This window comes from Hypanus sabinus, chromosome 8 (genome assembly GCF_030144855.1).
Source record: "Hypanus sabinus isolate sHypSab1 chromosome 8, sHypSab1.hap1, whole genome shotgun sequence".
Classification (NCBI taxonomy): domain Eukaryota; kingdom Metazoa; phylum Chordata; class Chondrichthyes; order Myliobatiformes; family Dasyatidae; genus Hypanus; species Hypanus sabinus.
In genome coordinates this window covers 131,510,619-131,535,704 of record NC_082713.1, presented here as the reverse complement: position 1 = coordinate 131,535,704, position 25,086 = coordinate 131,510,619, and the positions used below count along the sequence as shown (strand labels likewise).

The 25,086-nt window shown below is 41.9% G+C and overlaps 1 protein-coding gene across 4 annotated transcripts in view; it reads right to left on the bottom strand.

Annotated features, from left to right (window-relative positions):
* Positions 1-25,086, bottom strand: part of LOC132398425 (PDZ domain-containing RING finger protein 4-like) — a 470,759-nt gene that overhangs the window by 18,080 nt on the left and 427,593 nt on the right. For all 4 annotated transcript variants that reach the window (XM_059977839.1, XM_059977840.1, XM_059977841.1 and 1 more), the window contains 4 exons: positions 24,500-24,602; positions 7,570-7,671; positions 4,273-4,335; positions 438-539 (listed from right to left, as the gene is read on the bottom strand). In XM_059977839.1, the coding sequence (XP_059833822.1) occupies positions 438-539; positions 4,273-4,335; positions 7,570-7,671; positions 24,500-24,602 (370 nt within the window). The remainder of the gene's footprint in view (positions 1-437; positions 540-4,272; positions 4,336-7,569; positions 7,672-24,499; positions 24,603-25,086) is intronic.

The following is a 25,086-nucleotide window of genomic DNA, read 5'->3' as shown; positions in this document are numbered from 1 at the left end:
AATAAAGCAGCAGGGAAGTAACATGTAATTAAATTTTTCAAGAAATGACAGCAGATTCAAGGAACTTCTGGCTTAAGCACAATTATCTGCTGTGAGAAGCTCCAACATCGCAGCTGGCCACTATTTTTTGGGGATCACGGGGAAGTACCATAGTTTGAACTTCACTCTCTTAGCAGTGTGATTGCAGGTTCAAGCCCCTCATCAGAGATTTTAACATAAACCAGCCTGATCCTTCAGCTGCAGTACTAAAGGAAAGTTAGAAGTCCTAGCAGAAGTGAAAATGTAAAGCTCTCCTGGGCAGTATCCATACCTCAACTAACACTGCCATTTATATTATTATTTGTTCTGGGATCTTGTGGTGTTCCAAAATATAATGTTTGATCATGAAGATTTTCAGGAAGCGAAAGATGCCCTTTTCTATGTAAATCAGTGATTACCTGAATCTCAGGTCTCGCAACAAGCAGTAGAATATTTCTGCTTTCCTCGCTAGAGAGCAATGCCACCGCCTCTTCCCGGTCTTGGACATCCTTGCCATTTATCTACAAGGAGGAAGAGATCAAATCAAAAAGTATATCATTTATTTTCACCACATCAACCCTGAATGTAGTAAAAAGCAAATTACAGCTCATTTGTATTAAGAATTGACATGGTTTTTCACACAAAAGACTCCACTTGGGGATCACAGCAGTAAGTGCTGTCACTCAATTATGTGCTTACTGCAGAAGTTGTTATCGATTGGTAAAGGAAGCTGGACATAACAGGAAGCCGTAATGTTCATAAATGTCCAACATGTGCCTAAGCAACATACATCCAGGAACACAATTACCTGGTAGATGACAGATGACGTCCATCTTTTTTCTCTTCAGAGTAATGGAAGTGTCACTCAGAGATAATAGTGCTGGAGCTGGAATCAGTCAACCTCCACACTGGTGGGGGATGCAATTAGAAACAATGCTGCATTGCCTCGGAACACCTCACAGACCCACTATGGACTTCTCTTTCAGTAAAAAACCACTTTACATTAATTGGAAAGTTGGTAGTGGATTTAAAATTCATTTCTTCGAGGGTTAAGAGTGGTGTGGACAGTGGGTGTTTCTGGCTGTAGGTTATGCAACTGAGCTGCAAACAAATACTTAGATAAGGAGCAGTGTTCTGATTTGGGCATCACAATTGATTAAACTGCCTTTCTTTGGAGTGCCAGTGGCAGCGATGTAACTGATAGTCCAGTGTATTTTTGTAATACTGTCATTACACCAGGGAGTCTGACTGAGCTCCCTTGCTTCTTTTTACCCAAAAAGAAAATTCAGAGAACTCTTATCAGTACAATTAACATCAGGCACAAGTGTTTTCAAATACGTTCCAGATTCAGTGGCTTGTCCCACACTCAGAACAAATCTGTTAAAGATCGCACATTATTCCATTCTTGAAACTGTCAATGCAGCTTCCAATGAGATCTCGTGCCTAGTTAACACACAATGCACAGCTGCACTAAAGAAAGTCAGATTTGTGTTTCCCCCAATTATAAAGAGGTAACACCACAACAAATATTGCAGTTTGTGAACTTCACCCTCTCCCAAGTATTCAGCTGCAGAGACTTTTAAACCTCTCCTTGAAGAAGCTGCATTGTAGTTTTCAGTATGTGTACACATTACAGTATAAATGGTTTGTATAAACAAACAATGAAAGCTCCTTGTCAAAAGTAACAAAGGAACATCAGCAACATATTGAGTATACTTCACAAGTTTGCCATTTGGCTTTCTCGTGACATTTCTCAGACTGAAGATTGTCTTGATAACTCATGCCCTTTACATTTATTCGACAGGAAACACTGCCGACTTACCAGGCAGTAAAAGAGATTTATGGACTCACAATGCTTTGTCAAAGTGAGGTAAGTGCCACATGCAAAGTTCCAACCCATGGGAACAATAAAGAAAAAATATTTCTTGTATAAGGCTAGTTTGTCTCTGCAGTTTCCATTCCTAACATTTGTGGCCAATGAGTTAGTAAATGAATAACAACAAAATTCCCAGGGCACTCTCCCTCTGGAGGATTGTCGACACAATTACAAGCCACGGCCAAAAATACACTCAACAACCTTTAACTTGCAGACTAAGGAGAACATCATTTGCTGCACCAATGTGATGTTGAAGATGCCATCTCTTATCAGACGCCTGAGCAACTTCACCCAATTTCATGGGATTAAAGACTTTTGCTAAGAGCAGACGAAAGGAGCTCATCATATTAGTAGGTCAAAGTCAGGTCTCAGTTTCCCAATGAGATTGGATGATTATATCAGACTTGACAACAGACTTGAATCACCCAACTCGAGCTTCAAGTCATGATGCAAGTACTGGCCAATCCACCAGCAATTTAAACACAATATCACTGTGTAATCCTAGTCTTAAAAACATACCACCTCATCTTGAGAACTAACACGACAGCCTATTCATTATCACACTTAAAGTGTCCATTCTATTCTTACAAGAAAATCCAGCACGACGAACAAGAGTGAGTTCATGTTTTATATAATGTTGTTAAAGATGTAAAGTAATCCAAGGTGTTTAACACTGAGCCATACATCAGGACAGGAAGCCAAAAACTTCAACAAACAATTAAGTTCTAAGAAACTTTTTTTAAAAGGCAGGGTCAATTTAAATACAGGAAGCAATGGGGAAGGGGAGGGATAACAATCCAGTCTTAGGGTCCAGATTTGTGACAACAATGGTGGTCAAATCTATAGACAATAATTGAGCTGGGATTGGAGGACAGACAACAATCGTCAAAATTGGAAGGATTGATAAAGTTAAACAGTGAGGATGAATGTCAAGCCGTAGCTGGACCAATATGGGAGAGCAGATACAATGCTGATGGGCTGAAGCACTGGTCTGAGTTGGAGTACTGACAGCAAGCAATTTAAGGTCAATGAAACAGAAAGGAAACTGAAATAACAGCTTCATTCATACTTCCAAGAAAGCCAAAAGGATTTGACCAGTTCACTAATTGGCAGATAGACAACATCACAGGAGGTATGGCTGAGCCCCTACTGCCAGGCCAGCAATATTTTCATTTTCTTTGTTCATTCTCATACCAAAATGCCTTTCAATGCTGTACAGTGCTTCCTTCTCTGATTCAAGCAGTGTTGCTGGGAGAGGTGCAGGCAATGCTAGATCAAATAAAGTAGCAACAGCAGCTATGTTCTTGAGATGCCATCAGAGACTATGCAAAAAATTCCAGGCCATAAAGCACCACAGCGGCCCAACATGCCATGCCAATTTAAGATTAAGGTGAAATTATTCAGATAGCACTTGAACTATGAAGTAGCAGGTTTGCTCACCGTGTTTGCGTTTTACCTAAACAACTTCAAGCTCCCACCTACATTCATTACAGCTTTCTCAGCTCGTCTTATTCTGATCCAGAGATTTTTTTGTATGCATGTACATAACTAGTACTCTCTTTAAAACTGTATTGTTTAGATTGAAGTGATTTTCCACAGTCTTCCTTTTCAAATGAACGATTTCACTCATCTCTGCACGAGATCTCATTTGCTGCCTGCTGATATATTTCAAGCGGAGTCCGTTATGAATTTCCACATTCCCAAATTTTACACCATCTGCAAACTTTGAAATTATGCCCCTTATACTCCACTCTAGCTCATGAATAGACATCAAGGAGAAAGGAACGATCCCAATTCTAGTCCCAGTGGGACGCCATTATAAACCCTCTTTGCCTGCAACATCTGGTTAGGTTGCACTGTTACACCCATGGTGGAGATTAAAAAGCAGCCATAAATGAAACGGAAAGAACTGATCAAGAACTCTGCCGACATTATAAAAAGATTTCCTTATGTGCAACTATTGCTTGGCAAGCAATTTAACGCTGGCATGCAAACAAAGAGTTCAGTAAAGAATGGAAAGCCAGTGGTTTTCTCTGCACCAAAGCAGATTTGTTTTCTATAACTTATATTTGCTTTGAAAAGTCCATTTCTTTATGTCCTGGCTTCTGCCAAACTGGAGTGCTATCCAGCAAGGTCCAGTCTGAGAGTTGCAATGGCAACAATACTACATGACTGGCCCAAGCATGGTGTGGTGCCTGCTGTGGGGCTGTGTTCATCACACTCAACCTGTATTGTGCACAACAAGAATTAGATCTTTCTCAGTTCATTTCCCAAGTGCACCTTTGGAGTTAGCTGCACAACTAAGGTCTGTTTCGTTCACGTTGCAATACGCCTTCTACTCTGGTCACGGCAAAAGTGTCTTGTCTTTCCATATTTACCTGTACAATCCGATCTCCTTCCCTGATGCGCCCATCTTTGGCAGCAATACTATTTGGGTCAACCTGCAAAGGTAAAATAATGCTTGAGGTTAGGCTACTGGGTGACTGATTTCAAATCCTTTGGCAACCAAATATTGTTAAAAGCAGAGAAATGGAATTCAGTGTCGATCAACCATGATTTAGTTGAATAGCAAAAGTCCACTTTAGGTCCACAGATGACTTCACTACATCTTGACTACATTTCAAGGAATCAATTTAATTTTCACAGTTAGTCTAGCCTCATCAAGTTTGTTCTGATGATAATAGTGTACGCACTAGAGCCTTCCATGTTCTCTAACCCTTGGTGTCCTCTTCACCATAATTGAAACATCTCATCTCCAGTTCCTGCACTTTTTGCTTTCAGTGATCCCTCCTTCCTCCTGCAGCAGTGTCATCTTGCAGCTCAACAACTTCTAAATTCATGGACAGATCTGACCTGATTCCACAACTGGACATATCTTCTAATACTCTCGCCATTTGGTATTCCAAAGGCCTGGTCCCTCTTGGATGCTCTGGTTCAATCTTCCATCTCTACCAATGCCCACTCCCCTTCTCACAATGCTCTCTCATGCAACACCAGTCCTTTTACCTCTTCTTATCTCACTATCCAGGGAGCCAAATAGTCCTTCTGGGTGAAACAACAGTTCCCTTGCACTTCATCTAGTTCAGCATGGTACATCCAGTGCTCAGTGTACATTCACAATGATGTGGTTTTCCCCAATGCTGGAGAAACCAAACGCAGATTGAGTAAGCACATTGAAGACCACCTCCTTTCACTACTCAGGAATGCTCTTGCCATTTTAGCTCTTCATCCTACTCTTTCTTTGGGCAACTACACTATTCCAACACGAGCTTGTGGCTTTAAAGCCTCTGGATTTAGCACTGAGTTCTACAGTCTCAGTGCTTCAACAACCAGCATTTCACATTTCTGGCCTTCAGATCTCTTCCCCGTCTTCTTCTGATAGTGCAGACATTGCTCTCCCACTTCCATCTCTTTAAGATCTCCATTGAAATCCTTCCCCTTTCACCTTAAACCAATGTTCTCTGATTTTAAGATTCTCCCGCTCTGGAGAAAAAAAAACAGACCGACTATCTACTCTGTCAATCCCTCTCTTAATTTTAATGTAATTTCACCCTCAGTTGCCTTTGGTACAGGAAAACAATCCCAGTTTATCCAATCTCTCCTTTTAACTCAAGCCCTCCAGTCCAGACAACATTGCAGTGAATCCTTTTCTCAGCCTATCAAGCTTAATTAGATCCTTCCTACAGCAAGGTGACCAGAACTGTACGTAATATTCCAAATGCAGTCTAACCATTTTTGTCCTTTCAGCCCCTACGTCCTTTCTCTGTGACTTAAATCTTGCTGTATTTTTCCCAAGATCAACAACATAAGAAACATACTTTCCCTACACTGCTGAGCATTTCAAGCAGTTTCCACTTTACTTCAGGTTTCCAGTATCTGTGGTATTTTTTCCAGCATTAACCACATTTGAGAAGAGGCAGGCTCAGGAGTTAGGAAGGGAATTTTTGAGTTTTCTGGTCCCAAAAGGTAATGCTGACCATTCACTTGTGCCTTTATAGCCAGTTGATAATTAGCATTGGCCAATGGTGGACAAAATGCAGGAAATGGTATCTCAGCAGGCACTGTCTTCCTTTGTAATCTGATGGTCATGGTCCGGTAGTCTAAATAATGCTGGACTACCCCAAGATTCTTATGTACTTGTGCACAGTTAGGACCATGACAAGATCCACAGAAACAGAATATCTCTTCAAAACAAAACTGCATGAAGTCTGCAGTGAGCTGAGCTGATCAGGTCTCACCTATTGGAAAAGCAGTTTGACTGCAGACATCTTAAAGGTGAGTGCTGTTCAAAAGGAAAAGTTGCTGAGCACTAGAGGACCTGCAGTCTAAGCATGCTTCTAAATGTCATTTATTGATTGAGAAAGGACCAAGCACCAAAGATACCATTTAATTTCCATACTTCGGCATTTATAACCCGGGGCAAGAGACTAATAAAAAGATTTGTTCTCAGAGACTACAGAGGCTTAATCAAAGCATTCCCCCAATGTATACTATGCTGTAGTTACTGCGCCTGCTACTTCCCAACCAGCAGCAGACAATTTCAAATTTGTCGATGTTCAATCACAGCAGCCAAACACTGCACAGAATTGAGGGAAGGAAAATTTATACTTTTTTTTAATCTGCCATATGAGATAAGCAACAAATAGGAATTTTAAGAAGGGGCCATTGTTTAGATGATCAGATGATCTGTGGCATTCATGATTAATAGGTGCTCCTGTCTAATACTAGTTCTTGTTATTGTCTGCTGCCAAATTTGGAATACAAATTATACTCTATCAAAGTCAACATCGTGCAGAGCTGAATGATGACCCTGTAACTGAGAGACACCTCTATCCATCACCTTTGGCATGATTGCTATCTTCAGCTATTCATTTCTCTCATTTTACTGTTGGATTCTTGCCTAAACCGCTATTACTCTGTAATGGAGACCCTTTTTAAAATCTCATTTATGATTACTTTTTGATAACCTATTGCCAAACACTCTTCACAATTTTGTTTCCTAATGACTGTAATCTTTGAATTCCACCTTCACGACATTAAGTGACTTCCTTTCCTTCAAGGGGCCAGTCAAATAGGTTCATGCTTCCAATCCACACAATCTCACGACCTTACCAAAATAACTAGTTCAATTTCAGGACCTGCTTTAGAGTAAGAGCATCTCTATTTCTGCCTGAAAGCAATGAAAGAAAACCTTTTTAACCTCAGAATCATAACAAAAAAGGGAAGCTCTTGACAGTACCATTCCTGTAACTTCTCACCATAGATGCGGCTTATCAGTGTGGAAGGACTGCATCACAAACGGCAACCTTGAGAATTTTGGGCATATCTAATACTATACCTCTTAATTACACAGTGTCCAGCATATAATATTTCCTAAATCAATTTAGGAATTGATTTATTCCTAAATTATTGCCCTGAACTAATACAGTTGTTATTCAAATAGAGTTTTGTATAAGATTTTTATCTTGTGATTCTTTTTCCCCTCTGACAATGCTCAGTAATTAAGATCTACTATTGAAACACTTGCTTAAGGAAAACAGGCTGCAATAATCATATTACTTGGGCAATGCAATTTACCACAGCAATTAGAAGTGACAATGCTTGGCACACTGCCAATCCACAAGTCAGGGCCATTAAAGATCATTGTTGGCTCGTGTCTTTCCACTGTAACTTACCTCACTGACATAGATCCCGCTATCGTCTTCGTCATCGTCGGTTCTGTAGCAGACTGTTAGGCCCAACTTATCCTGGCTGTTGATGCGGCAGAGTTCAACCTCCTGAGAAAACACAAGTGCATAGCCCCAAACTGTTAATTCGATTTCTTTTGATTGTCCTGGAGTTTCCTCATCCAAAACATTGCAGATTTGGCAAGATACGTTACACTCCACCACAACCAAAATTCAATGAAAATCAAATTTTATCTCATTGTGTAGATGACCAATTTCAAGTATGAAATCCTCTGATATGTCAACAATAATTTTTGTTTGAATTAACTGGTGCCAGCTGGTCCCATTGGAGAAGTACTTCTACTAAACAATGGTGTTTAAAGGCATCATTTGGTAAACTATAATTTTAGATAGAGGGGGAGCTCTACAATTACACTGGAGATACACAATTTATTCACAGAATCAGTTTGGCAATTGTGAAAGAGGGAGGCATCTTCAGAAGAAATTGAAAAAAATCTCTTTCAATGCTAAAACTTACTCTACTGAATGTATGATCGAACAATAGAACATTGTAAATGTACTGCAAATGTCAGATTATAAGCATGTGCAGGATATTGCACGAGCAGAAAACTCTACTCACGAAGGTAATGAATAAAATCACAGAAAGAACTGAAGGTGAGGAAGGATAATGATTCCATCTAAAACACAATGGGGCATCTGCACCCTCGCACACCAGAATCTTCTATAAAACAATAAAGCAATTGTTTATTCCATTGTCAGACATGCAGAGTGAAGCTTCCCACCTGGCCTATTAGAACAAACAGTAAAGCAGGAGAAAATCCAGTCCAGTAGGCACTTGCTCAGGAATCAGTTTTATTTATAACACAGAGGATGAAACAAGACATTAGGTTTCCTAGTTTGTCTACGATACAAAGCCAGGTGGAAGGTCACGATGTGAATCGGACTGTGCAAAGGGATATAGATGAATGGAGTGGCTGGGTAGAAACCTGGCATATAGAATTTAACATGCTTGGGTGTGAGGTCATACAGTTTGGTAAGAGGAATCAAAAGGCAGATAATTATCTAAATTGAGAGAAACCGCAAACGAGTGAAGTTCAGAGGATCTAGGTGTACCAGTGCATGAATCACTTGTTAGCAGAAAGGTCCAACAAGTAGTTAAAAAGGCAAATAGTACAAATCCCATTTCCAGAAAAGTTGGGATATTTTCCAAAATGCAATAAAAACAAAAATCTATGATATGTTAATTCACGTGAACCTTTATTTAACTGACAAAAGTACAAAGAAAAGATTTTCAATAGTTTTACTGACCAACTTAATTGCATTTTGTAAATATACACAAATTTAGAATTTGCTGTCTGCAACACACTCAACAAATGTCGGGACAGAGGCATGTTTACCATTGTGTTACATCACCTTTCCTTTTAATAACACTTTTTAATCGTTTTGGAACTGAGGATACTAATTGTAGTAGATTCGCAATTGGAAATTTTGTCCATTCTTGCTTGATATAAGACTTCAGCTGCTTAACAATCCGTGGTCTCCGTTGTTTGATTCTCCTCCTCATGATGCGCCATACATTTTCAATAGGAGATAGATCTGGACTGGCAGCAGGCCAGTCAAGCACACGCACTCTGTGTCTACAAAGCCACACTGTTGTAGCCCGTGCAGAATGTGGTCTGGCATTGGCCTGCTGAAATAAGCATGGATGTTGTGGGAAGAGACGTCGCCTTGATGGCAACATATGTCTCGCTAAAATCCTAATATATGCCTCAGAGTTAATGGTACCTTTACATACATGCAACTCACCCATGCCGTAGGCACTGATGCACCCCCATATCATCACAGATGCTGGCTTTTGCACCTTTCGCTGATAACAATCAGGATGGTCGTTTTCATCTTTGGCACAGAGAACTCGACGTCCGTTTTTTCTGAGAACTATCTGAAATGTGGACTCATCTGACCACAGCACACAGTTCCACAGTCTTTCGGTCCATCTGAAATTAGCTTGGGCGCCGGTGTTTCTGCATTGAGTTGATGTATGGCTTTCTCCTTGCATAATACAGTTTCAAGTTGCATTTCTGGATGCAGAGACGGACTGTGTTAAGTGACAATGGTTTTCCGAAGTACTCCCGAGCCCAGGTGGCTATAATTGTCACAGTAGCATGACGGTTTCTTAGGCAGTGCCGCCTGAGGGCTCGAAGATCACGCGCATTCAACAGTGGTTTCCGACCTTGCCCTTTACGCACTGAGATGTCTCTGAATTTTCTGAATCTTTTCACAATATTATATACTGTAGATGTTGAAAGACCTAAATTCTCTGCAATCTTGCATTGAGAAATGTTCCTTTTGAACTGACTAACAATTCTCTCATGAATTTTGGCACAAAGGGGTGAAACACAACCCATCCTTGCTTGCAAAGACTGAGCCTTTGATGGACGCTACTTTTATACCCAGTCATGATACCTCACCTGCTACCAGTTAGCCTGCTTAATGTAGAGTCTTCCAACCTGTGTTACTTGAATATTCTGTGCACTTTTCAATCTTATTTTAACTCTGTCCCAACTTTTGTTGAGTGTGTTGCAGCCATCAAATTCTAAATTTGTGTATATTTACAAAATACAATTAAGTTGGTCAGTAAAACTATTGAAAATCTTTTCTTTGAAAAGAAATATTTTCATGAAAGCCACATTTTGAAGCATATCTGCCAGTCACCCATTAGCAATTTTGGCTCAGTTTCATCTTTCTCCATTTGTCTGCCCAGCATGCACCAGAGCTCTGTTGTTAGCAACATAAACACCAAGAAGACCATGCTTCTAACAGCCACATTCACCTTGTGGGTCTTATTCCATTAGAGAAGGTATCCTCGTTCTAGTTCTCATTCTCTTTCTCAGTTCTGTTGAAAGGTCGCAGACCTGCAATGTTCAACTGTTTCACTCTTCACAGAAGCTGTCTCACCTGCTGAGTGTTTACAGCATACACTATTTTTATTTCAAAATGTCAACATCTTGAAGCTGGTGGCCCTTCACATCCTTTCACACAGTATGAAGGGTTGTACAATAAATGCTGTGAGTTTAGTAACTTGTTCAGTCCCTGAATTGGCTCAGAGGAACATGAGACAGAGGATTATGAATCTCATGTGGGAGAGAGGGAAAGGGGAAAGGGGGGAGGGGAAAGGGGAGAAGGGAAAGGGGAGAAGGGAAAGGGGAGAAGGGAAAGGGGAGAAGGGAAAGGGGAGAAGGGAAAGGGGAGAAGGGAGGGGAAAGGGGAGGGGAAAGGGGGAGGAGAAGGGGAGGGGAAAGGGGGAGGGGAAGGGAAAAGGGGAGAGGGGAAAGGGGAGAAGGGGAGAGGGGAGGGGAAGGGAGGGGAAAGGGGAGAGGGGAAAGGGGAGGGGAGAAGGGGAAAGGGGAGAAGGGGAGAGGGGAGGGGAAGGGAGGGGAAAGGGGAGAGGGGAGGGGAAAGGAGGGGAAAGGGGGAGAGGGGAAAGAAGATTGAGGAAGTTACCAGGAAAGTGGATGAAGGGAAAGCAGTGGATGTTGTCCACATGGACTTCAGTAAGGCTTTTGACAAGGTCCCACATGGGAGGTTAGTTAGGAAGATTCAGTTGCAAGGTATACATGGTGAGGTGGTAAATTGGATTAGACATTGGCTCAATGAGAGTAGCCAGAGAGTGGAAGTGGAGGATTGCTTCTCTGAGTGGAGGCCTGTGACTAGTGGTGTGCCACAGGGATCAGTGCTGGGTCCATTGTTATTTGTCATCTATATTAATGACCTGGATGATAATGCGGTAAATTGGATCAGCAAATTTGCTGATGATACAAAGATTGGAGGTGTAGTGGACAGTGAGGAAGGTTTTCAAAGCTTGCAGAGGGATCTGGATCAGCTGGAAAAGTGGGCTGAAAAATGTCCGATGGAGTTTAATACAGACAAGTGTGAGGTATTGCACTTTGGAAGGGAAAACTAAGGTAGAACACACAAGGTAAATGGTAGGGCACTGAGGAGTGCTGTAGAACAGAGGGATCTAGGAGTACAGATAAAAAATTCCCCAAAAGTGGCGTCACAGGTAGATAGGGCTGTAAAGAGAGCTTCTGGTACATTGGCCTTTATAAATCAAAATATTAAATATAAGAGTTGGAATGTTATGGTGAGGTTGTATAAGGCATTGGAGAGGCCGAAAATAGAGTATTGTGTGCAGTTTTGGTAACCGAATTCCAGGAAGAATATTAATAAGGTTGAAAGAGTGCAGCGAAGGTTTACAAGGATGTTGCCGGGACTTGAGAAACTGAGTTACAGAGAAAGGTTGAATAGATTAGGACTTTATTCCCTGGAGCGTAGGAGAATGAGGGGAGACTTGATAGAGGTATGTAAAATTATGATGGGTATAGAGTGAATGCAAGCAGGCTTTTTCCACTGAGGCTCGGGGAGAAAAAAACTAGAGGACATGGGTTAAGGGTGAAGGGGGAAGAAGTTTAAAGGGAACATTTGGGGGAACTTCTTCACACAGAGAGTGGTGGGAGTGTGGAATGAGCTGCCTAATGAAGTGGTAAATGCGGGCTCACTTTTAACATTTAAGAAAAACTTGGCTAGGTACATGGATGAGAGGTGTGTGGAGGGATATGGGCCGGGTGCAGGTCAGTGGGACTAGGCAGAAAAATGGTTCGACACAGCCAAGAAGGGCCAAAAGGCCTGTTTCTGTGCTGTAATGTTCTATGGTTCTATGGGGGTGAGGGGAAAGGGGGTAAGTGGAAAGGGGTGAGAAGGAGTGGTGGAGAGAGAGAAGAGTGGGAGAGGGGGAGGGGAGAGGGAAAGGGAAAGAGGGAGGAGAAGAGGGAGACAGGGAGGAGGAAGGGGAGGGTGGGGGTGAGAGGGAAGGAGTGAGACGGAGTGGGTGAGCGGGGAGGAGGGGAAGGGGAAGGTGGAGGTGAATGGGGGAGTGAGAGAGGCAGGCTCAAGGACAGCTTTTATCGCGCCGTTATGAGACTATGAATGATCCTTCACTACAATAAGATAGACTTTTGACCCCTCAATAAATCTTGTTTTGGCCTTACATCTTATTGTCTGCCTGCATTGCACTTTTTCAGTACTTATAACACTTTATTCTGCAACTGTAACACCTTACTCTGCATTCTGCTATTGTTTTTGTTATACTGCCTCAATGTGCAGATGTGATGAAAAGATAAAACAAAGAACATTACAGCACAGTACCAGCTCTCGACCCACGATGTTGTGCCGAGCTTTTAACTAAAATAAATCTAGCCCTTCTGTCCTTCATAACCTTCCATTTTTGATCTATTTAATTGGCATGCAAAACAAAGTTTTTCCACTGCACCTTAGTACATGTAATAATGATAAGCCAATTTACCGGAATTATACCATGATTCATCAAAATAAGGCAGATCAATAATTGTCAAGATCTAAGAAAATCTGCAAGCTGCTTTCCAATGGCACCAACGTGGTATTCTGGACCTCACACCTTGCTGCTTTTTTCAAGGCATTGTTGCTAGATATTTTGACTAATTTTCAAACTCAAATAGCAAAACTGAAAATCTTAGTTTATCCAAGTGGAAACGACTGAGCAACAAGTTGCAACTAAATTGTGGCTTCAACCCTTCCCACTGGAACATTAAAGAGGAAGGGAATCCTGGACAGTGGTTTCTGTCAGTCACTCACTCACTCACATGAGCTGCCCCCAATCACAGGGAGTGTGTGCTTCAAACAATGATGGATGCATCCAGGATCATAATTAACACTGGCACTTTCTCTTCCAATTACGTAGGCTGCAATAGGACAGAGAGCTAATCTGGAAATCACTAAGCCATTACAGTCCAGATTCAGTCTATAGAGTGACAAAACAAATTTGAATATAAATCAGCTCTGAGCAGAAGTGTTCATTTAATTTGACATGTCGAAGATTGTGTTGACGTGCAAAATGGCAAATAAAGTACAAAATTGCACATTGCCGCTGAACGGCTCGAGCCAAGAACTGACAATATAAAGGGAAAAGCTCCTCTTTATAACCGGGCTTACAAAGTCATTACACATCAGGCAATGGACATCGTCCCCTGCAATTAGCGCAGGAGGATGAAGGAGAAATGGACAAAGGATGGAGGCTGTGGAAAAGGGAAATGAGACATGGGGAGGAGGATAGTAACACAAAAGGAGGGAGAATCAGCAGTGGAGAAAAGGAAAGAAGGTAAAGGAGGAGAGAGCAGAAGAATGAAAGAAAAGCTATGAAAATAGAAAAATTGAAAGGAAAGTGAATATGAAATGAAATGGAAAAGAAAAAGATGAGGAGAAAAAGAAAGGAGTAATGTAACAAAAAGAAAGAGAAGAAAAAAAGAGACTGTACTAAAACAAAACAAAGTGAAAGAAAGTGAAATGTGAAACCCACAGGAATATCTCTGAAGTAGGCAGAGGAGTAATGGAATGCCACTGTTCACACGCACAGTTGTAGAGTTTCCCTACATTCGGTGGGACACACAAAGAAATCTGCTCGCCCAAACCAACTCCATTCTCAGTTCCCTGTGGTTGGCCAAAATATGCCAGGCATTTCTGACTCTTAAATATTTTCCACACAGGTCCTGAAAGGAAATAAATCTGGAGAACTCTTGACATATTTGTTTGTGCTTCCTGTCTGTCACTCACCTCCTCTCTCCCCCCCCCCCCCCCCCCCCCCACACAGCTGGTGACACGTATACTACTGAGGGGTGAGAAGCAGCTTGGTAAATTGGGAAATTCATTACCAGTGACAGCTATGGATGACAACTGTCACAGGTGCATTGAATGTCAGCATTTTGCAGAGAGCGATTGTAAACACAGGCATAATTTACGAAGCATAAACATTCCAACAACACAATGCATCGCTTTTTCCAGATGCTTTGTACAATTAACCAGAGAAGGCTGCGTTTTTGGCTCTGATATATGGAGCTGGCAAATTAACATATTTTTAATTCGCTCCTTTTATTTGTGCAAAGCAGATCATCAGCAATTAATTCATCTGATTCCTCTAATCTTCACGTAGCACCAGGGTATGCTGATAACAAGCTGAGCCTATTCATTAGGAAGCTTGCTTACCTCTTGTGTGAACAAGCACAAAGGTTGGAAGAATAAATTAAACCAATAAACAATAATAGCAGTTTTATTTCTAATTTCAGAAAATAAATCAGATTTCTTGGCACTAATGAAAAAGGACATTCATTCGCAAAATAAAAGCTTTGATTACAGAAGCTTTGCCAATACTTGCTCTCACTACAGTTTGATTGTCCGTTAGACAATATTTCCCTCCCTTTTGCTCTGAACTGTGTCTCATAGCATCCTCTCATTTCTATCTCCCTCTATTGATACCATTGTGCTCATTATTCCAGAGTTTTTATGTTTCTTCAAACTTTCCACTGAATACACTTTGTGGCGCTTACATTTTTACCGACTGAAAGCAAAAATTGTTAGAAGGCAAATTTGTCAAATAATATTCTTCTGTCAAAGTGTCTCTGTAAAGCAGAAAATGAAAACCATGAAAGTTCTAAAGCCCTTTTCAAGAAGGGTTTTATTTATATTTTGTCAAATCTACTTTAGGATGTATGCACCGTTCTAAAGTGCTTTAAATTTAATTTTCCCTTCAACATTCAGACTTAGAACAGCTCACCAAGCAGACTCCTCCACGTTTCTATTTGCAAGGACTGATTCCCACTTGTCTCTACACTTTCCCCACATGCTACATGACAAAACTATCATTTAAGGCTGTGGGCGAGGAAAACTTATTCTTTGACCTTTTTAGAGGTGGCCTATCATTGGGGAGGGGAATGATTCACCATTTTATAAGACTGTTGAGAATAGTTGCAAATATAATTTTTCCATCAAGAAAAATGGTTTAATAATTATGATTTTCATGGAGAATGGAGATGTTGGTGTCCTTTTTTTGGATACAGAACATGGAACAGTACAGTACAGACCCTTTGGCCCACGACATTGTGCCTGCCATTTAACCTACTTGAAGATCAATCTAACCCTTTCCTTCTGCATAACTCTCAATTTTTCTTTTATCCATCTGACCATCAAAGAGTCTCTTAAAAGTCCTTAATATACCTGCCTCTACCACCACTCCTGACGATGCGTTCCAAGCACTTACCACTCACTGTGTAAAAAAAAAATCTCCCTCTGACATCCCTGCTATACTTTCCTCCAATCTCCTTGGAAGTAGGTCCTCTCCTATTAGCCATTGCCTCCCTGGGAAAAAAATGGCACAGGCAGTCCACTCCACTATGCATCTTATTACCTTAAGAACCTCTATCAATTCTCCTCTCATCTTACTTCACTCCAAAGAGAAAATCCTTAGCTCACGCAGTGTTTCCTCATAAGATATATTCTTTAATAAAGGCAACATTGTGGTAAATGTCCTCTGCACCTTATCCAAAGCTTCCACATCTTTCCTGTAATGGGGTGACCGGAACTGAACACAATACTCCAAGTGTGACCTAACCCGCTTTATAGAGCTGAAACATTACCTTGTGGCTTTTGAACTCAATATCCTGACTAACGAGGCCAACACACCAAACATCTTCTTAAACGTCCTATCAACTTGTGCAACAACTTTGAGGTATCTATTGGCTTGGACCTCAAGATCTCTCTGTTCCTCCACACTGCTAAGAATCCTGCCATTAACTTTGTGCTCTGCCATAAAGTATGTGTATCACTTCACCCTTTTCTGGATTGAACTCCATTTAGCAGTTGTTAGTTCAGTTTCACATCTTATCAATGTCCCTTTGTAAACTATGACAACCTTCTACACTGTTCACTACACTACCAACCTTTGAGTTATCTGTAAACTTACAAGCCCACCCTTCAACAACTTCTTCTGATTCATACAGAAAAATAACAAAGAGCATGGGTCCCAGAACAGATCCCTGCAGAACACCACTAGACATGGACCTCTAGGGTGAATCCACTCCAAGTACTACTAGCCTCTGCCTTGGGTGGACAAGCCAATTCTGATTTCACGCAGCTGGGTTTCCCTGGATACCTTGCCTCCTGACTTTCTGAATAAGCCTACCATGGGGGAACCTCATTAAATGCCTCACTAAAATCTATATACACCACATTATCAGCTCTACCTTCATCTAGTTGTTTTGCTACTTCCTTGAAAAAGTCAATCAGGTTCATAAGGCATGACTTGTCCTCCCGAAGCATGATAGCTATCCTAATCAATCTATGTTTCTCCAAATGCTTGTAAATACTGACTTTAAGAGACCTCTCCAATACTTTGCCCACCACTGACGCAAGACTCACTGGCCTATATTTCACAGCGTTACCCCTACTCTCTTTCTCGAACAGAGGAAAAGTATTTGCCATCCTCCAATCTCCTGTGGTCAGTGAAGAACAAAGATCATCACCAAAGGCACAGCAACATCTTCCCTCTCTTCTCGTATTAATCTGCAGTATATCTCGTACAGTTCCAGGAACTTATCCATCTTAATGCTTTTGAATAGTTCCAACATTGCTTTATTCATACCCTTGACATGTTCCAGCACACTAGCCAATTCTATGCTGACCTCATATTTATCCAGGTCCCTCTCAGTTATGAATGCCGAAGCAAAGTATTCATTAAGGACCTCCCCTACCTCCTCGGACTTCAGGCACATTTTTTAAAAATCCCTGATCAGTCCTCCTCTCACTCTGGTCATCTACCTGTTCTTTACATATGTGTAGTATGCTTTGGGGTTTTCACTATCCTACTTGTCAAGGCCTTCACACGTCCCTTCTAGCTCTTCCAAGATCCTTCTGAAGACTTTCTTGGCTACCTTATAACTCCCAAGAGTCCTGTCCTTTCTGTTGACCTCTCTTGTCAAACATGGATCCTTCCCTGTCTCAATGGGACAGTAGATCTAGCGTGCCCTCTCCTCTAGTCAGTCTGTCCACATAGTAGATCAGAAATCCTTCAGTAGAGCGGGCAATGGAGTAGAGGGAGTCAGAGTAGTAGGGCTTTGGCTCAACAGGGCTTCAGCGATAACAGGTCAATGTGAGATAAGTTACTTGTGAAGAATAGAAACAGGAAGTATGTCTGTGAGGCTGGTGTTCTGGACTAGGTGTCAGATGTGGGTTGTCCAGGAGACTCTCAGCCTCCTGGACGACCACATCTGTGCCAGGTGCATCGAGCTGCAGCTCTTTAGGGAGCGGGTTAGGGAGCTGGAGATGCAGCTCGATGACCTTCGTCTGGTCAGGGAGAGTGAGAAGGTGATAGAGAGGAGCTATAGGCAAGTTGTCACACCAGGCTTCGGGTGACAGCTAAGTGGATAACAGTCAGGACAGGGAAGGGCAAGAGTCAGATACGAGAGAGTACCCCTGTGGCTGTACACCTTGACAACAAGTACAGCTGTTTAACTACTGTTGGGGGGGGGGGGGGGTGGTACAGTCTACCTGGAGAAAGCAACAGTGGCCATGCCTCCGGCTTAGAGTCTGGCTCTGTAGCTCAGAAGGGTAGGGAAAGGAAGAGGATGGCAGTAGTGATAGGGGACTCTATTGTTAGGGGGTCAGACAGGTGATTCTGTGGACACAGGAAAGAAACGCTGATGGTAGTTTGCCTCACAGGTGCCAGAGTCCGGGATGTTTCTGATTGCATCCACAATATCCTGAAGTGGGAAGGTGAACAGCCAGAGGTTGTGGTACATATTGGCACCAACAACAACATAGGTATAAAAAGGAAGGAGGTCCTGAAAACAGACTACAGGGATTTAGGAAAGAAGCTGAGAAGCAGGATCTCAAAGGTAGTAATCTTGGGATTACTGCCTGCATCACATGACAGTGAATATAGGAATGGAGTGAGATGGAGGATAAATGCGTGGCTGAGGGATTGGAGCAGGGGACAGGGGTTCAGATTTCTGGTTAACTAGGACCTCTTTGAGGGCAGGCATGACCTGTACAAAAAGGACAGGTTGCACTTGAATCTGAAGGAGACCAATATCCTGGTGGGGAGGTTTGCTAAGGCTACTGGGGAGAGTTTACACTAGAATTGCTAGGAGGTGGGAACCAAACTGAAGAGGCGGTTGGCTCACAAATAGAGAAAGCTTGTAGGCAGTGTGAGAGGGAGGACAGACAGGTGATAGAGAAGGGATGCACTCAGACCGATGGTTTGATATGTGTCTATCTGAAAGCAAGAAGCATCATGAACAAAGTGGTAGAGCTCAGAGTGTGGATCAGTACTTGGAGCTATGATGTTGTGGCCATTACAGAGACTTGGATGGCTCAGGAGCAGAAATGGCTACTTCAAGTGCCAGGCTTTAGATGTTTCTGAAAGGACAGGGAGGAAGGCAAAAGAGGTGGGGGTGTGGCACTGCTGATCAGGGATAGTGTCACAGCTGCAGAAAGGGAGGAAGTCATGGAGGGATTGTCTATGAAGTCTCTGCGGCTGGAAGTTAGAAACAGGAAGGGGTCAATAACTCTACTGGGAGTTTTTATAGACCACCCAATAGCAACAGAGACATCGAGGACAGATAGGGAGAAAGATTCTGGAACAGTCCAGTATTAACAGGGTTGTCGTGATGGGGGATTTTAATTTCCCCAATATTGATTGGCATCTCCCTAGAGCAAGGGGTTTAGATGGAGTGGAGCTTTTTAGCTGTGTTCGGGAAGGTTTCCTGACACAGTATGTAGATAAGCCTATAAGAGGAGGGGCTGCACTTGATCTGATCTTGGGAAATGAACCTGGTCAGGTGTTAGGTCTCTCAGTGGGAGAGCATTTTGGAGATAGTGATCACAATTCTACCTCCTTTACCACAGAGTTGGAGAGGGATAGGAACAGACAAGTTAGGAAAGTGTTTAATTGGAGTAAGGGGAAATATGAAGCTATCAGGCAGGAACTTGAAAGAATAAATTGAGAACAGATGTTCTCGAGAAATGTACGGCAGAAATATGGCAAATGTTCAGGGGATATTTGCATGGAATTCTGCATAGGTACGTTCCAATGAGACAGGGAAAGGATAGTAGGGTACAGGAACCGTGGTGTACAAAGGCTGTTAAAAATCTATCAAGAAGAAAAGCATATGAAAGGTTCAAAAAAATAGGTAATGATAAAGATCCAGAAACTTATAAGGCTAGCAGGAAGGAGCTTAAGAATGAAATTAGGAGAGCCAGAAGGGGCCATGAGAAGGCCTTGGCGGACAGGATTAAGGAAAACCCCAAGGCATTCTGCAAGTATGTGAAGAACAAGAGGATAAGATGTGAGAGAATAGGAGCTATCAAGAGCAACAGTGGAAAAGTGAGTATGGAACCAGAGGAGATAGCGGAGGTACTTAATGAATACTTTGCTTCACTACGGAAAAGGACCTTGGCGATTGTAGGGATGACTTACAGTGGATTGAAAAGCTTGATCATATAGACATTAAGAAAGATGATGTGCTGGAGCTATCAGAAAGCATCAAGTTGGATAAGTCACCAGGAACGGACGAGATATGCCCCAGGCTACTGTGGGAAGAGAGGGAGTAGATTGCTGAGCCTCTGGCAATGATCTTTGCATCATCAATGGGGATGGGAGAGGTTCCGGAGTACTGGAGGGTTGCATATGTTGTTCCCTTATTCAAGAAAGTGGGTAGAGATAATTATAGACCAGTGGTTGGTAAGTTGATGGAGAAGATCCTGAGAGGCAGGATTTATGAACATTTGGAGAGGCATAATATGATTAGGAATAGCCAGCATGGTTTTGTCAAAGGCAGGTCATGCCTTATGAAAATTTTTGAGCCTTATGAAAATTTTTGAGCCTGATTGAAATTTTTGAGGATGTGACTAAACACATTGATGAAGGCAGAGTAGTAGATGTAGCGTATATTGATTTCAGCAAGGCATTTGGTAAGGTACCCTTGGATCCCATGCAAGGCTTATTGTGAAAGTAAGAAGGCATGGGATCCAAAGGGACATTGCGTTGTGAATACAGAACTGGCTTGCACACAGAATGCAAAGAGTGGTTGTAGATGGGTCATATTCTGCATGGAGGTCAGTCACCAGTGGTGTGCCTCAGGGATCTGTTCCAGGACACCTTCTCTTCGTGATATTTATAAATGACCTGGATGAGGAAGTGGAGGGATGGGTTAGTAAATTTGCTGATGACACAAAGGTTGGGGGTGTTGTGGATAGTGTGGAGGGCTGTCAGAGGTTACAGCGGGACATTGAAAGGATAAAAAACTGGGCTGAGAAGTGGTAGATGGAGTTCAACCCAAATAAGTGTGAGGTGGCTCATTTTGGTAGGTCATATATGATGGCAGAATATAGTATGAATGGTAAGACTCTTGGCAGTGTGGAGGATCAGAGGGATCTTGAGATCAGAGTCCATAGGACACTCAAAGCTGCTGTGCAGGCTGACTGTGTGGTTAAGAAAGCATACAGTGTACTGGCCTTCATTAACTGTGGGATTGATTTCAAGAGTCAGGAGGTAATGTTACAGCTATATAGGACCCTGGTCAGACCCCACTTGAAGTACTGTGCTCAGTTCTGGTTGTCTCACTACAGGAACAATGCCGAAACGATAGAAAGGGTGAAGAGAAGATCTACAAGGATGTTGCCTGGATTGGGGAGCATGCCTTATGAGAATAAGTTGAGTGACCTCGGCCTTTTCTCCTTGGAGCGATGGAGGATGAGAGGTGACCTGATAGAGGTGTATAAGATGATGAAAGGCATTGATCGTGTGGATAGTCAGAGGCTTTTTCCCAGGGCTGAAATGCTAGCACGAGAGGGCACAGTTTTAAGGTGCTTGGAAGAAGGTAGAGAGGAGATGTCAGGGGTAAGTTTTTTTACGCAGAGTGGTGAATGCATGAAATGGGCTGCCAGCGATGGTGGAATTGGCGGATGCAATAGGGTCTTTTAAGAGGTGACTGGATAGGTGCATGGAGCTTAGAAAAATAGAGGGCTATGGGTAACCCGAGGTAATTTCTGAAGTATGTACATGTTCGGCACAGCATTGTGGGCCAACAGGCCTGTATTGTGCTGTAGGTTTTCTGTTTCTATGTTTTAGATGATCCCTCCATATCCTGCTGTCTTTCTGTAGCTGCGATGCATCCCTGATTAGCAATGCCACTCCCCTATCTCATTCATATCCCTCCCTGTGCCTTTTGAAACATCTAAACTCCGGAACATCTCGCAAACAAAGAATAAGTCCACATATTCAAGAGACCATCTGTAACGAGTCAACTACAACAGTGACCAATTGGCTGAGGGTACCACACTCAATCCCATTTTTGTCTGAGAGCAGTGACCAGTGACCCCTTAACTCAAAGCCATTTTGTTTCATTCCTCACATATCTATGTCAGAAGTCAGCTAACCCATAAACATCACTCCGAGCTGCTCCATGTGGCTCGACTGTTCACTGGGTTAAAAGACTGTCTACCATCTTTGTTTAGAACTAGTGTTAGTTTAACAGTAAATTATGAGATTTCATTTTGTTCTATGACAAAGGAAAGCTTCATACTGAGGCTAAATCAATGTCCAGCCACAAATTACAAATGAATGCCTCCTAATTGTTACATCAGTGTCTAGACTGCTATTAAATTTATATGCTAGAATTAATATTTATGAAAATTGAGTGATTTTGGTATTCTGTAATAAAACCAGCTCTGATCTGCTTCCTTTTTTGACAGTGAATACAGACTCCTCTGCTGAAAAATAAGAAAAACAAAAACGGCGTGAGTCTGTTCAGGGGAGCCAGTCAATCTTGGCAAGTCAGAGAAGGAAGTGAATGAACTGCTGAGTTAGGAATGTAGTCATTTCTCTTCCAACGGGTTCATTGCAGCTGCTCATGTCCTACAGACCACAGAAATAAATCTTCATTTTAAGGCAATAGAATCCTCTTTTTCTTCATCTACACGGGGTATGTTCCCAACTTCATAAAATAAACCAACAAAGCAAATACTTTTCATCATCAGGGTTCAGGAGTGCTAAACTCATCAGAGTCAAACAGCATGGAAAAAGGCCCTTTGGCCCACTTAGAACATGCTGTCCCTCAAGCCCCCATTTACACTCATTAATTAATCCCATTTTATTCATCCTGCCTCCAGATTCAACCATTCGCCAAACTCTTGGGGCAATTTACTACAGCCAGTTAACTGACAAAACCACACGTCCCTGGGATGTGGGAGGAATCCAGAATATGCAGAGCAAACCGACGTAGTCAGAGGGAGAACACGTGAACTCCGCACAGCGATAACAACTGAACCTGGGTCAGTGGAGTGTGAGACAATGTAGACGGAGCCCTCAGGAGCTGAAAGAAAATCACTGGGCAGGGTTCAGGTTAGGAGATAATTGATACCGGAAGCACTGAGCTTGCAAAGGTTAAAGTCGGGAAAATTAAGTCCGATGCTGTAATTCCCGCACTGTTTCTAAGCATACTGTCTGTTCCATCCATTCTGAACCCACACCCTTTCCACTAACCTACTTTTTACCTAAAGACAAAGTATGCTGACCTTGACAACACATTGGGAAAAACTAAGAGCCATTATTCAATATAAATAGACCCAGTTTAAAAGGAGAGTTGTTGAATGGAACAGTGCGGATGTGATAACTGCTCGCTCTCTCTTCACTCGAACACCTGTCTTAAATATATATGGCGAGGTGAGTAAGACAATGAAGAAATAAAGCGGTCTTTTCAATTTATAGCACTGCACTCTGTCATCATTCCTGCAGTGTCCAAGGTAGATATTATATTCCTTGAGCAGCCATCTGTAACCGCTCTCTGACTGAACATGCCGAGGTGCCAGGGTAGGCCGTTCCATTTCCAGGCCTCCTCAGCCATCCATCTTGCTCACCTTTCTGCCTGTGGGGAGCACCACTTTTTGTTTAGCACGCTCAACATCTTTTTGACGTTAGAAGTAGATGAATTAGCAATTGGCCAAATAATGCACCCTCTGTAGCAAGAAATTTTGGCAAACAAATTTTCTCATTAACAATCACCCATTATTTTTGTAGCGTTCTTGGAATGCCAGTGCATTTTTTCTTTTCCTTTGTGCTCCTGAATGCAAAACTGCCAGCATTAGGCAAACTGTCAAACGACTGGAGATATTCGTGGCCCGTTCTGACAAATACCTTCCTTTATTAAAACGAAGAACAATTTCAAAGTCGTCACTATGTAAAATGATAAAAAGAATCTCGCCTCTTGCCATCGCTCATAAGAGTACAATCATTTCCCTTTCCTTGTCAATTTCAGGTCTTTCTGTTGTGGAATGAGCTGCTATAAAATGTTTTATTCACCCTGCTATTTGAAGAGGGTTCTCCCTGAAAAGGGCACTTTTCTATTTAAAGTTTATGTCAAACACTCTTTATTCCAGTCAGGAGGTTTAGCCTCAGGCAGTAAAACCACAGCTGATGTTAAATTAATGACTGTGATGGTGCGATTAGTGGAGATTACTGGCTATTGAACAGAAGCTCAACTGCTATTCAGACCTCCTACAATACAGAGCCTTCCCATTATTAGCAACTAATATCAAAATTAGCACTACATTGCTTTGTCATGTTAACAGATACTTTACAATCTGATAAGATGCTTCAGAGTGCCAGTTTTTGTGAAAAGTGCATTAAAATGTTACCTGGCAAACAGTGATTACAAACTAGTCAAACAAAAAGGCTCTAATAGATCACATTGCAAATGGAATGAGCTCTGCAGTAAAAATTATACATTTTGGAGAATATGGAAACATAATCAGTTGCTTTTTGCTTGTTCTTTTTTTAAATATTTCACTTGGCTTAGTAGATAGCCCAATTGATTAAAGAACACACAGAAGCTGACTTATCTTGTAACAATGGTATTTTTTTAAAAGTCCAATCAATTTGGCTTAGTCAATGAATTCCACAGAGGATGGCAGAGCATCATTAAAGAGAGTTAAAAAGTACTTTGAGACACAGCTACCAATCTTGTCAGCTTTTATCCCTCCAAACTGATTACTGTGTTACCTCATATTCCATTTCTTCAGCTCGGTCACCATCCTGTGCCAAGTTGGGAAGGTAATCACCAGCTTCATAGTAGTCGTGGGCCATAGGGTGCAGGGAGTGACAACTACATGAGGAAAGATACAAGAAGAGCTGGAGTGAGAAGTCACAACAGAATAATTCATCTCCCCACATTCATGGTCACTCTGACAAACTTCTTGTTTCTAAATTAAAAACAAAATCAAAATAAAGCCAGATTTGTAGAGTTCGTGGAAAAAGACATTTGGAACAGTGCTTGGGTCTGCTCTTTGAAAACTATTCAATAAGCCTAACATTCTCCCCTTTTGTCTTTTATGTTTAATTGAAAATAGACAAGCCACCGCCAAAATGAAGTATGGTATCAAATATAGTGACATCAAACCATGGAGTCTTAAAGTTCAAAGTTTGAAGTAAATTTATTATCAGAGTACATATATATCACCATATCGAACCCTTAGGTTCATTTTCTTGAAGAAAGGTGATAGCCTGAAGTTGTTCTTTCAAAAAGGAGTACTTGCATTTATAGGACACCTTTAATATCCACAAAATGTATGAAAGTGCTCGACAGCCAA